General features: G+C 37.6%; 1 protein-coding gene across 5 annotated transcripts in view; it reads left to right on the plus strand.

The window, feature by feature from the left end:
- The window catches only part of RPTOR (regulatory associated protein of MTOR complex 1), a 508,936-nt gene that overhangs the window by 401,102 nt on the left and 92,829 nt on the right, over positions 1–15,005 (plus strand). For 3 of the 5 annotated variants that reach the window (XM_078155853.1, XM_078155851.1, XM_078155852.1), the window contains exon 22: positions 12,796–12,861. The exons of the other annotated variants lie outside the window; for them this stretch is intronic. In XM_078155853.1, the coding sequence (XP_078011979.1) occupies positions 12,796–12,861 (66 nt within the window). The remainder of the gene's footprint in view (positions 1–12,795; positions 12,862–15,005) is intronic. 5 annotated transcript variants of the gene reach the window in all.

A 15,005-nucleotide genomic window follows, 5' to 3' on the forward strand; every position in this document is an offset into this window, starting at 1 on the left:
ATCCTTTTTCAAAGAGAAAAATATGAAAATATAAAACAGCTTTTCAAATTAAGAGTAGAGAACATAAAATTTATCAAGTAAGTAAACCAAATAATGAAAAATATATTTCAGTTACATATAATGGCCTGTTAAAGGAGAAAGACAGATGGTAGAGTGCTAAAGAGAACAAAAGGAGAAGAAAAAGAGCCAGAGACAAGAACACACAAAAAGACACCTAGAGAAAAATAGACACAGAGCCAAGCAGGCATTAATAGCCACACAGCCATATAAGCAGAGCTAGATTTAAAGGGAGAAAAGACAAGAGAAAGGGATATATGGTTTATAGTAGGATGTGTACTGTGTTCATATCATAGCCTATTATTTATTCACAATACACGCATCAAAATAAGTTATCACCTGTTATCACTTTACTTGGAGATTCTAATGAGCCTTGTAATAATTTTAAATGGACCCTTCTGCACTTGGAAACAGTTTTTCCATTGTTATTTTTAGTCATAAAATTTGTTGGAAATAATATTTTACACATACATAAAGAAGTGATTTGGATTTTTTAATTTTACTTTCCAACTTTAGAGGTGCTGGCAAATTTACAAACTATGCTTGCAAGTCCTTGACATATAAAACCTGTTGTACTGCCTTATTATTGTACTTTGAGAGATTAGAATACTACCTCATTTATTCATTGAATATTTATTAACTACACATTTTGTATGAACATTGTGCCCAGCACTTTAAAAGCTAAAAAAATGGTAAATAAGTAGTTCCTTTTTAGGAGCTAACCTTATAGTAGGGGAGAGAATACTTGCATCTAATTAGATAACTCTTAAGACAATTTACCTGCGTTCTCAGGCCTGTGATGCCATTAGACTGAGGAATTCTCCATGTGGAAGCTCTACCAATCTAGATTCCATCTGCTGAGCAGAATTCACACCCCTTTCTTCTTAATTTCATATTACTGATAGCCCCTCAGCATCTCCCCAGTCTCTCAGGAACACTGCTTCGCCAATGGCCTGACTCCAAAGAGCCCTTCTTTTGCCAAGTTTTGACATCTCTTCCTTTATGACATTTAGTAGATACATCCCTTCTTTTTATTCTCAGAACAACTGCTGTAGTTATCACTTATTGCCCAGATGAGTGCAAAAGCCTCCTCCTTGGTTTCCCTGCTGCTTGTTGCTCCTCACTTGTTGTACATCACCACTGTACCCACCACCACAGCCCAAGTGATTTTCCCGAAGTGTTGAACTTTAGGACACCTCCAACTCCAGTGTTTCCAAGTTGACTCCAAGATCAGAAGAAAGTTCTCTGAGACCAGAGAGCATTTAAAACTCTTTGCAAACCTACCTTTCCATTTTAATACTCGATTGCCTTCCATATACTCTACCACTCAGGTATACTGAACAACTTGTGATTCCTCCACACTGACTTTCCCCTGGGCTGGGAATGCTCTGCTCTCTTACTTTCACTTCTTAGTGTCCCTGATTTCCTTCTAGACTAAACTTATCTAATCTTCTGCAAGGTACCTTTCATAGTCCCCTTTCCCACTTCTTGTTAGTGCCGTACCCTCTGAGACTACTTTCCATCCATCTCTTTTCTGTACATCTTGTATGTGATTTTCATGTTTGTCTCCCACTGTAGAATATGAGCTCTTGAGGACAGGGACTAATTTTGCCAAAAATGCTTAATGAGTGACTTTCTCATCACATGTGTCTTAAAAGAATTGCCTGGGGCCATTGGAAAGTTAAATGACTTGTCAAGCATCACAGAGCTAGTATTTCTCATTCAGTTAACAAACCTCTATTACTATGAGCCAGATACTGTGCTAAGCACTGGGGTTACTAAGAGAGGCAAAAACTCAGTCCATGCCCTCAAGTAGCTCTGGAGGAGACTAGATACCAACAATTATTTACATATAATACATATACAGAGTAAATAGAATATAATCTCAAAAGGAAAATGGTAGGGGAGGAAAAATGACCAGGAAAATTCTCCCATAGAAGATGAACTTTGAGCTGAGTCTTGAAGCCAGAGATGGAAGTGAGAGAGAACCTCCCAAGGCATGGGAGTATAGCCAGTGAAAAGTGAAGAGATACAGTGCCATATGTGAGAAACAACAAGAAAGCCTAGGGAAGAAAGCAAAGTGTAATTAAGCAAGAAAAATAGGAAGGGACAAGGTTGTAGATGGTTCTAACTGACAAACAGGATTTTATCTTTGATCCTGGAGGCAAGAGAGACACTGAAGTTTGGTCAGATCCGCTGCTTAGAGAGCTCTTGGTGAATGACCTCAATTGTCTAGGTGAAATGTGAAGCAAGAACCTTACCTGGGAAGGTAGCAGAAGTAGGCACCATGAGTCCATTGAGGAAGAATGAAAAGGTTTGGAATTTCTCTGTGGAGAGTGGAAGAATGAACTGATTACAGAAGTATAAATGCATTGTCTTGCTCCAGTGAGGGTATAGTTGAGATTATATAATATGTTGATATTTGTGTCCTTTGTTCTCAAAGTGGACCCTGGCATCAAGAAGGTGATGCCATGACTTGCAAGTGAACTGGATTGAAGTGAGGAAGGCTGTGCAAAGTCACCAGCCGCACTTTCTCCTCTGGAGACATCTGGGTTCAGTGGCCAGATATAGATCAGGATGACTGGATATGTCCCAGATGCAATGGGAGACCATGACCATCTCAGTTTGACTCAGACAACCCCCATTCAGTGATTAAGGCTAGGTAAGAAATGAAGCAAAGAATGGCCTCCTTTACCTAGTTTAAAAAAAAAAAAAGCTGTGTACTGGACAGAGCACTGGCCCTGGAGTCAGAAGGACCTGTGTTCAAATCTGACTTCAGACACTAAGCTGAGTGACCCTGGGCAAGTCACTTAACCCTGTTTGCCTCAGTTTCCTTGTTTGTAAAATGATCTGGAGAAGGAAATGGCAAAACCACTCCAGTATTTTTGCCAAGAAAACCCCAGATGGGGTCATGAGAGTTGGACATGACTAAAATGACTCAACAACAAGAGCAAATCTAATAAACATTTGTAAGGGACCCAGTCTGCATGGTTTTGAGACTTTCTCAGCTCCATTCAGCAGCACATGAATAGGAGTGGGAGTAATCCAGGTTTGAGGTTTAGCAAAGTGTAATTGGTGATAGGACAAGGGGGAAGATATTCAGGCACAGAGGACTGTATAGAGTATAACTGATTCAGCAAGTGGTGGAGGTAGGGGAGTAAGGAGAGTGCAATCAGTATGAGGAAGATTGCCTAGGACAGAACTAGAGGAGTAGAAGGAGGGATTGGAGGTAACAGTTAAATAACAGGGTTAGGGGCTGTAAAGCAGACAGAAAGATCTCAGACACATGATTTTAGGCCAGGTCTCACATTAAAGCAAGAACAACCACATAACATAGCCACTGTTTCTATCACACTGGCTCATAAAACAAAATAGAACATAAGCACATACGATGGATACAAATAGTTTGTTATGCAACTTCTCACTAAGTGAGAAAGGTTATTTCCAGCTGTGGATACTAGAGGAGTGTTCATGAAACTCGATGGCATTAGAATTAGACCTGTAAGGATAAGTACAATTTCAGCAGATGGAGATAGAGAAAGGGCATCCCAAGGACAGAGAACAATGTTAGTGAAGGCATGGTGAAGGCAAAGTATGGGTTGTGATTATAATAATAGATATATTATAGAATATAATAATGATAGCAAACACATATAACATTTTAAGATTTACAAAACATATTACATATAAAATCACATTTGATACTCACAACAACCCTCCAAAACAGGTGCTATTATCCCCATTTTAAAAATAAGGCTAAAACAGGTTAATTGCCCAAAGTCACACAATTAATAAAGTAACCAAGCCAGGAATTTAACTCAGGTCTTCTTGACTTCAAGTCCAACACTATGCTCTAGCTGTCTAGATGATATTGTTAGTATATCTGTTGAATGGCGAGTGGTTTGATCTGGCTAGATAATACAGAGTATGAAGTAGTATGATAAGAGAAAAGATTCCCAGAGTAGGCTGAAACCTGTAATTTTGGAGGGGATTTTGAGCTTCTATTCATTAGAAATTAGGCAGGCTTTCAAGGTTTTTAGGCAAGAGAGTGAGACTGTCAGATCTGTGCTGATAGTAATCTGGAAGATGACTTTGACAGCAGTATGAAGAATGAATTGGAGAAATAGATCCATAGCCTAAAAATAAAAACTCATATCATAAATAAATCAGAGAAGATAAGTAGATACTTTTCAACACTATGGATATATAGAGAGAGTTCTTAACTAATCAGAAGATAAAGATGATCATAAAAGATGAAATAGACAATTTTGATTACATAAAATTGAAAAGCTTTTACACACAAAACCAATGCAGTTAGAATTTAAAAGGAAGCAGTCGACTACAAATAAAATCTCTGCATCAGATTTCCCTGCTAAAGATCTCATGTGTAAAATATATTTATCTACATACATAAGAACAAGTGCTCTTTAAGAACTCTGATCCATGCAGTGACCAAGCATGATTCCAGGGAAGCAATGAAGAATACTACCCATCTTTGAACTAAGAGGTAGCAAACTGAAAATTCAGATCAAAACACACATTTTTGGACATGGCCAATGTGTGAATTTATTTTGCTTGACCATGCATATTTGTCACAAGGGTTTTGTTTTTCTTCTTTATTTTTTCCAGTGGGGAAGAGGAGAGAGAGGCAATAGAGAGAAAAGAAATAGTTTTTAATTTTTTAAAAATTTAATTAATTTTAAAGAGATTTAAAACAGCCAATTTTCAAAATAAGAAATCCCAGTTATTAACAACCATATTTTTAAAGTCCACCAATCACTAATAGGAATAGGAATGCAAATTAAAACAACTCTGATCTTCCATCTCAGCATGATCAGATTGTCAAAAATTCCAAAAAAAGAAAATCACAGTTGTTGGAGGGATTGATAGAGCAATAAATTGATTGAACAATTCAGGAGAGCGATTTAGAACTATACCCTGAAATGTCACTAAACTTCGATCCCTCAATACCACTACTAAGGATATTCACACAGAGGTCAAAGATAGAGGGGAAAGACCCGTATGTACAAAAAAAAAATTATAGTTGTCCTTTTTGTGATTGCAAAGAACTCAAAACAAAGTGAGTGCCCATTAATTGAAGACTAGCTGAATGGCATATAAATTTTTACACCATAAAAATGTGATATTATTATGCCATTAAAAAGTTATTTGAAGGGACAGATTCAGAGAAACCTGGGGAGACTTGAACTGATTCAGAGTGAAGTGAGCAGGACCAGTTGAATAATTATTACAACTACAATAATATTAAAGAAAATAACTTTTGTTGGCTTAACTACAACTGGTGCAATCATGAAGAGTGATGACAGAACATGCTGTCTTCTTCTTGGCAGAGAAATGGTAGTCTAGTGGTAGAAATTGAGACTTGCGTTTTCAGATCTGTGAATTTGACAATTCTCATTTGTTACAAGGGTGACTGTCACTTTGGGAGAGTGTTATGAAGAGGGAAATTGGTGGGTAATGAGACAGAGAGAGAGATTGAGAGAGAGAGAGAGAGAGAGAGAGAGAGAGAGAGAGAGAGAGAGAGAGAGAGAGAGACAGGGGAAGGAAGGAAGGAAGAGAGAAGAATGTCAATAAAACATTTAAAATACACAGATGAGAACGTAATGAAACATAAACATACAGGACAGTTTATCTTATCACATTAAATTTAAATACTTTTTAAAAAATATAATATCTTACAGAAGTTCACAGTTTATATACAGTCCTGTTTTTTGTATATCAAAATGTTCATGTTTGCAGAGATTTGTCACTTTCATAATTTAAAAAAAAACATTTTAATAGAATGGATTAAAAAGGCTAGAAACCATATTTTGGCAATACAGTTCAGTGATAACGATGAGTCTGAATGAAAATGGTGGCAGTTGAAAGGAAAGGAGAGGACGAACATGAAAAGCATGGTGGCTGTAAGATCAATAGCACTTGGCAACTGATTGAATGTGTGTAGTAAGAAAGGGAAGACACTATGGTTTGAAGGCTGGGTAATAACTGACTCATTGCAAGAATAGTGGGACTAATAACAGAAAATGAGAATTCAGGAGGAGGAGCAAATTTGGAGACAAAAATTACAATTTGAAACCAAATTAGTTTTGTTGTTTTGAACTTTTTTCATTAATCAAACCCAGTTTATTGGTTCAGCCAAGTCACAGTAAAGATAATTTTTTAAAAATCCTTTAGTAAAATCCCAACTAGTATACAAAGGTACTTTGTCCATTTTAAACCTAAAATTTTGCATCTGAGTATATTTTATGTCCTTGTGGATAGGTAGACATACAGATAGATTATTTTAGCCCCACTTAGGTCCACCTAGGATTTTTTTAAAAATAAGTACGTGGATCTCCTGGCTTATTGTCCTCAAGGTTGCTTCTCATGGGTATCATTTCTCCATATATCAGAATAGCATTTCTACAAAATTTGCTTTTGTTCAGCTTGCACAACCCTCAGACACAAGGAAAAATACATAGCTAATTTGGAAGGTTTGTTAAAATTGTACTTCACAACTATGCATAAGCAATTTATCACTTTGTGCAAAAGTAGCAATCTCTGGCCTCAAAGAGTCTGTATTCTCTTCCAGGTGAATACCACATACACAAATATGTACCAAAAAAAATATACTTATGAATTACACTTGCATAATGTGATAAGATCATAGGAAAAATCTAGACAAGTATGATAAAAATATTTGAGAAGGTAGAGTTTTCAGCGAAGAGGTGACACCTGACCTGAGCCTTAAAGGAAGGAGAAGGATTTCAGCAGGCCAAGATAGAGAGGCATGATGTTCAGCTAGTACAAAAACGTGGAGGTAAGAGAGGAGGACCAAACATGATCAGGGAGCATTTAGTAGTACAGTAGTACATTTTGGCTGGAATATAGAATGTTTAAAGGGAAGTAATGTGAAATTAATCTAAAAGGGTAGATCTGCAGGGCTTGAAATACCAAACTGTCCTTTGTATTTTGTCTTCTAGGCAATAGGAAGCCTCTAAGGTTTTTAAATCAAACTTTTCTTCATCTGTAAGACAGCTAGAACATTCCCAAAGTCCTCCAAATTCTAAAATTCTGTGATTTTGGTGATTGAGTTACTGAGGTGATTCTGATTTTGATGACATCTGGTTTCACTTTTAATTCTAAATCTATGGTTTCATTAACTGAATTTTTTTAATTCGACGAACAGTTGAATTAGTACAAAAGATTTCAGTATTAGAAAGATTGCTTTGGAGATTAGGAATTATGGATATGGAATACCATATATTGTCAGGCTCAGTAGCTAAATCACTTTTCTCCCTCTTTTTCATTCCTTCATTCACTCCACAAGCAGTGGCCCTCTGGGGAGGAGAGTGGTAAGGGATACATTTAAAGGTGAAGATGATGCCAAAACAAAAGATATTGAAAGACTGATTTGGCAGTGGTATGAAGGAAAGATTGTTAAAGGTGGAGACAGGGAAACCAGCCAGAAGCTGATTACAATATCTAAAAGAGTGGCCATAGAAATCCAAAACAAGGGATAGATACTAGAATTGGTAGCCCCATCTCTTTTGTCCCTACCTTACCCAGCCAGCAGGAGAATGTGTTATACTCCTTTTCCATTGTTATTTTCAGCCTTTATTGCACCATTGTCCTCAACAACCTTGCCATCTTTGAAGTTCACATGCATAATGAGATTGTGAGACAGGTACATCTTAACCCTAAAGCATATATGGGTCTATGAGTACATAGATGTACAAATACCCTCCACTGGTGCCAATTTTTACACATCCATAGCTTCTCAACCCATGTGTTTGTTGTCCATATCCTTCAGAATTTCTCCCATGGAGGATCAACTTGACATTCCAAAGACCATCTTTTAAGTCTTCTTGTATTTCATGGATTCCAGTGCAACACTGTCCATCTGTTGTTCTCCTCTCTTCCTGTATGATAGGCCCACTATCTATTCCAGGCAGGCATGCCATTTCTATAACAATCTTTTGTACCACTGATCCTGAAAATCCTACTTTTTGCAAAATCCTACTTACACTTATCATACATCTTTTTGTTAACCTTTGGGTCAACTGAAATTTTGATCCCTCTGCAATTCCTTCATGCCGTGGCGTTTGGCAGCAACAGCTACTAGCATCACCAAGAGAATATTAGTTTTAGAAAGATGGACTTTGATGGCAAACAGCAATTTGGGATAATTGAAAGTGCTGTATAGTTTCCCAAATATAATCCAACCCACTTCCCTCCTCTTCAGTTCTGGGCTTACCTCACTGTTCGTCTGCAGCACCTGTCTGTGGTGTCATAATCTGGCTAATATGTGTCCTTCATTGGCTCAGTTTTCCCTATGTGAATTGCTCTGCTCATCTTTTTTGAGTGGCCTTGGATCTTACTGAAGAAGTGCTGCAGTACACAAAGGGCTAGATGCAGACAGCATAACATTATCTATAAACAAAATTATCTTTTGATGGTACCACCATTCTTATACTCACTCTGAGTCTAAACTTTAGAATCAGCTTTGATTTTTCCCTCTTTCAACCCTATGTCCTGCTAAGGTCTATAGGATCTCTCTCTTAAATAGCTCTCTAATTTACCCCCCTTCTTTCCATTCTCTCTACCACCCTATTTCTAATACTTATTACCTTTCAACTGGACTCATACTAACCTCCCAGTGAATTTCTCTGGGCACAGTCTTTCTTTACCAGTTTGCTTCTCACACTTCTTCCAAAGTAATGTTTCTAACACTCATCTGACCCTATTATTCCCCTGCTCAAAACCTTCCCACAGCTTTCTCTTACTTCAAAGAAAATGTGCATTCTTTGACCTGGCATTAGAGGCATTCCTTCATCCATGCCTCTGTCACTCCATCATTTTTCATATTTAAACATTTTCCTTGGTTTCTGTTTTCTTATTGTAATTCTAAAGCAATAATAATCCTTATATTACTATGTAAATGTTAGCTCTTATTGTTATAAATATGATTCATTAATATTGGGAACTTCTGGTGGGGGAAACTCATTTACCAGTGTAAGTCAGCACCATCTCTGCAACGTACGAGCACTGAGAGGTTAGCGACTTTGCTGGTGTGTGTCAGAAATGGAACTTGAACCTAGATCTTCTGGCTTTGAGGCCACCTTTCTCTGCACTGTGCAATGCTGCCTGTCTGAGGTATTACAATTACTCTTATTAGTACACTCAAGTTAAGATGAATCCTGTACTTTCCCTTCAGGAATCAATATAATTAATCTATATCCTTAATAAAAAAAAAACTAACTAGAAAGCCTTCTAGAACAATGGTGTCAAACTTAGAAATGGCAGCCACTAAACTGTAGATAAGGATCCCCACAAGCTTCATATTCACTTAGAAAACCAATCATTATTTATGTTTTATTGCATTTGTTTGTTTCAGGCTGCACTCATGAGTGTTATGGGCTCCATGTTTGACACCTCTGTGCTAGAACACCTGCTATCTCTAAGATAACATACCTAACATCTTGTATTAGTAGCTTAAACATGGAATATTTCCATTTCTCCAGTGTGGAAATCTAGTGCCCACTCAGTCCTACTCAGTGAAATTGCTTTATGTTATTTCTCTTTGCTTTGACTCGGAAATGTAGCCTTTATAATTTTTTCTATATGATGGCATATTATCCTAGTGATAGTAATTCCAGTTATTGAAATGACCACTATAGAGAATTGGGAGGCATAGGAAAACAATAGAATCGGGATTACTTCTCATACAGGAATGTACACCATTTCACTTGCAATTGTCCACATTAATGGAAGAGAACTGAAATGTCATGTATTTCCAGGTAGCTGATAATAAACAATATAATTGTTCTGGTTTCAGAAAGCATTTTTGTATTTACCTGTGCATGTGGGTAGATTTGACCGGAGAACTCACTTCATACAACATGCATTATTCCTCACTCCTAATTACTGTAATTGCTCAAAATCCCCACTCCATTTCTTCCTAATGATGTGGAAGTGACCTTGAGTTCTTGAATGCTTTACCAGGAGAGCACAAACTCTACTAGTTGGAAAACCTTCAACTATACATTAGATTACATCTGCTGTCCCAAGGCCAGCCTAGCTAAATATGAAGCATCTCAGCATCACTAAGTGATGGATTTTTTAGTCAAGGCAGCCCATGAAGTTGATAAAAATACAGAACAGCCCCTGGCCTGAGCATCTTCTTCATATTTACATTATTGATAACGTAATGATAGAAAATTGACAGAGGATAATAAGAATGACAGAAATCTCAGAAAACATTAATTTAACCACTTATATTCTTGATGTGTAATTGTCCTACAGTCAGTTATAGGAGAAACTGTCCAGTTTCTGGAGGAACTGAAACACATCACTATTGACATTCTTACTATAAATGAAACCAGAAGACACAAAGAAGTTACAATTAAATGGATGGAGAGCAGATAAAGGAGTTAGTGGAGCTGGTTTCATTTTTACCCAAAGGCAAAAATAAACATTATTTCTTGAGGCACTCATTCTACCCACCTTATATTGCTCATAATGACTGTAAGCAGTTAGGAAGTATGGTGGGTAAAGCACTGGACTTGGAGTCAAGAGTTTCATGGTAACATTTATTAGCTGTGTGACCCTGGGCAAATCCCTTACCCTCTCTCTGTTTCATTCTCCCCCTCTATAAAATAGGAGTAATGATAAGCACTTAACCTACTAGAGTTACTGTGAGAACTAAATGAGATAGCATATATAACATGCCTTAAAAACCTTAAAGTGTTATATAAATGCTAGCTATCATCAACATTCTATGAAGATAATTGCACCTACTGTACCAGCATCTATTGCAGATAGTAAAGAAGTAGGGAAGTTACATGAACACGTTGACATAACTCATCAAACTAAGTCAGCATATACTTTGCTACTCTGTGATTTCAATAAGAAGGTAGGACCAAGGGAGTATAGCAAAAAAAAAACAAACCAAAAAACCTGTAATATGTGCTTCAACGTCCAGGAATGAGAGAGGCCAAAGATTTCTTAAGCACTACTAAAAAGTCTTGTACCTATACAAAGGAATACTTACCATTTTAAATTTAAACTTTCTTTTTTGTTATGAAATTTAAAATCATCAAAAGGCATGAACATTCCAATGTACAAGAACAAAAAAGAAGATTATACAGTAAACTGTTAACTTGTTAGTTTGGTTTTTATTATTGCTTTAAGTTTAACAGTAAAAAAAAAATCTGATTTTTTTCTGTGTGCTTATTTAACCAATCCTTTTAAATTTTTTTTTGCATTCATGTCACAACCCTCACTAACTGTCTCCTCCCGAAAAGCAACTTCTTCTTGCAACACATAAATATGGTCAAGCAATATAATTCAGTACGCTGGCCATATCTGAAAATCTGTGTCATTCTTTACCTCTAGCCCATCATCATTATTCCAAGTGGTGGCTAACATCAGAACCCTTCTCTAGTCACAGTTGGTTGCTCTGATCTGAGTTCTGTAATCTTTCAAAGTTGTTTTGTCTTATGTTACTATAAAACTTGTTCTCCTGATTCAACTCATTTCATATTGTATCCATTCAAGTCTTTGAGGTTTCTCTAAACTGATTGTATTGTTATTTGTTTCCATTACATTCACACAGCATAATTTGTTCAACCATTCCCCGATGATGGGCATCTACGTTGTTTCCCGTTTTTTGCTACAACAAAAAATGTTGCTCTAAATATTTTTGATATATAAGTTCAACCCTTCTGACTTTGGCCTCTTTGGGATTTATGCACAGTATTGATATCACCGGTGCAGTTTATTGCCTTAAATAGTTCCAAATTGCTTTCCAGAGTGTTTGTACCCACTAACAGGTCATTAGTATTCTTATCCTTCCAGAGCTCTTCCAGCAATTGTCATTTTCCTGTTTTTGTCATCTTTGCTATCTGATGAGTGTGGGTGGAGCCTCAAAGACCTTTTAATTTGCATTTCTTTTATTATTAGTGCTTTGGAACTTTTTTTATGTTTGTTGATAGTTTTTATTCCTTTATTCAAAATCTGACTCTTAGTAGTCTTTGATAGCTTATTTTCTGGGGAAAGAACGGAGCAACACTACAAGTGGAACTGAGTATATCTCACCAGAATGAAGATGATTGAGTACCAATGTGAGAGTCTTTTTTCCAAATGACTATTTGTGGAGTCACATCATCTCCTAGTTAAAGAAAAGGTCAGGCGGTGCAGTGCATAGAGCTCTGGCCTTGTAGTCAAGGAGGACCTGAGTTCAAATCTGGCCTCAGACACTTGACACTTACTAGCTGTGGTGACCCTGGGCAAGTCACTTAGCCATGATTGCCTCACTAAAAAGAAAAAAAAAAGAAAGAAAAAAGAAAAGGTTAAAATAGAAGGAATAAAGATAAAAGATGACATTATTTGCACTGCAGAAGCTCCAACACATGTTTAAATAAGTGGTCAGTTGACTTTGCAAGGTCAGAAGTAGACAAAAGTAAAGATAATGACCCCATCACCATTTCTTAGAAACTTTTAACCGATACAAAAGTCAACAAAATGAGGAGGATGAAAACATTCTAGAAACTATGGCATCCACCAAAAACTTGTTCTTTTTGCCAAGTAGAAAGACATGCCAGCCAAGGACAACACCAGTTTAGAGGACAGGCTCATTTATAAAACATTACATCACAATAATAATTACTCACATTTGTCTAGTGCTTCACATTTGTGTATTCCTCCCTAATTGATTCCCTGTCTCACCTCCCACAGAAGCTATTCCAAACCTCCTCTTGGACCTTGCCTCTTACTTTACTGAGAAAATTGAGGCCATTCGAGGTGAGCTCCTTCTTTTCGCCTTCTTCATTTCAAACCCCCCTGCCATCATCCCCTTCTCTCTCCTCCTTTTTCCCCAGTCTCTGACAAAGAGGTGGCCCTCCTCCTTGCTAAAACCAACCCCTCCACATGTGTACTAATGCTATCCCCTCCCATTTTCCCCAGGAGACTGCATACTCAATCACCTCTCAACCATCGCTATGTACAAATTCCTTCCCTACTGCCTTCAAATATTTCCAGCTCTACCCACCTCCTTGAAAAAACTTTCATTAGACCTCACCATCCCCTCAAGCTGTCATCCTATATGTCTCTTCCTTTTCTCAACCAAACTTTAAAAAAAGCTTTATATACTTGCTGCCTTGGTTTCGTCTCCTCTCATTTGCTCCTTAACCCTTTATAATCTGGCATCTGATCTCGTTACTCAATGGAAATTAATTTCTTCAAAATTGCCATCAATCTGTGAATTTCCAAATCTGATAGTCTTTTCTCAATCCTAATCCCCCTGGATCTAGCTGCTGCATTTGACATCTCACCACCCTCTCCTACCAGATATTTTGTCCTCTCTGGGTTTTTGTGATACTCTTCTCCTTGTTCTCCTCCTACCTGTATGACTGCTCCTTCTTTGTCTCCTTCGCTTGTTCATCATCCAGATCATACCCTGTAACTGTGGATATCCACCTTGCTTATGTCTTAATTTTTCTTTCCACCTCCCTCTACACTCTCTCGGTAACATGGATTCTCAGCTTTCGTGGGTTTAATTAATATCTCTATGCAGATGACTCAAAAATATACATAAGTACATATATAGACATGTATGTGTGTATGTGTGTGTATATATATTATATACACACTCACACACATACATACACACGTACATTTCCAACCCCAGTCTCTCCTTTGTGCTTCAATTCCATAATACCTGTAAAACTGTAAAACTGAGCTGAAGGGGCAGCTAGGTGGTGCAGCAGATAGAGCACTGGCTCTGGAGTCAGGAGGACCTGAGTTCAAATACGGCCTCAGACACATAACACTCACTTAGCTGTGTGACTCTGGGCAAGTCACTTAATTCCAATTGCCTCACCAAAACACACACACACACACACACACACACACACACACACAACACACACACACACACACACAAAACCTGAGCTGATTATCATTCTCCCCTACCCATCCATCTCTCTTCCCTATTTCTGCCAACAGCACCACCATCAGCATATCTCGCATCTGACTCCTCTCCCCACAGCTACCACCTTATTTCAGGTCTTCATTACCTCTCACCTAGATTTCTGAACCAGCTTCCTAATTGGTCTCCCTACCTCATAGCTCTCTCCACTGTAGTCTGTCCTACACACAGCTGCTAGAGTGATTTTCGTTAAGTGCAGATCTGTCTATTTGACTCCCTCATTCAATCAATTCAAGTGGCTTCCTTTTGCCTCTAGGATAAAATATAAACTCCTCTGTTTGGCTGTTAAAACCCTTAACAACCTGGCCCCAACATCTTTCTAGTTTTATTGTATATTACTCTTCCTCTATCATTCTGAAATCCAGCCAAACTGACCTTTTCTCTTATCTTCATACCCAGTACTCCAGCTCCTAATTCTCCACCATCACACTGGCTGTCCCATGTGCCTGGCATGCTTTCCTTCCCACAATCTCTTAGAGTTCCTCCTAGACTTTTAAGATGCAGCTCAAGCACCATATTCTTCATGAAGCCTTTCTAGTATATTTAACTCCTCTACATATGTTGTATTTATTCATTTCATATTGACACTGCATGTATTTATATAGGTACTTGTTCTCTCTCTCATTAGAATGTAAGCTTCTTGTGAGTAGGAACAGTTTTATTCTTTGTACTGTATCCCCAGCAACTAGGACAGTGCCTGGCACATAATACCACTTAATAAATATTGATTGACTGATAACTTTCTTCAGGGTTCACAAATCTTGCAACTCAGTGCAGTAGCATATATATTGTTATCTCCATTTCACAGATGAGAATAGGGATTGAAAGAAGGTAAGTGACTTTCCCATAGTCAATAACCAATAAATATCTGAGCTGAGATTCATACCGAAGTCTGCCAAGACTGTATCTGGCATTTTTTCTGCTATGCCGTAATAATGAAATAGTATATCACCTCACA

Source organism: Phascolarctos cinereus, unplaced genomic scaffold, assembly GCF_003287225.1.
Source record: "Phascolarctos cinereus isolate Bilbo 61053 unplaced genomic scaffold, phaCin_HiC Scaffold_5;HRSCAF=322, whole genome shotgun sequence".
Taxonomy (NCBI): domain Eukaryota; kingdom Metazoa; phylum Chordata; class Mammalia; order Diprotodontia; family Phascolarctidae; genus Phascolarctos; species Phascolarctos cinereus.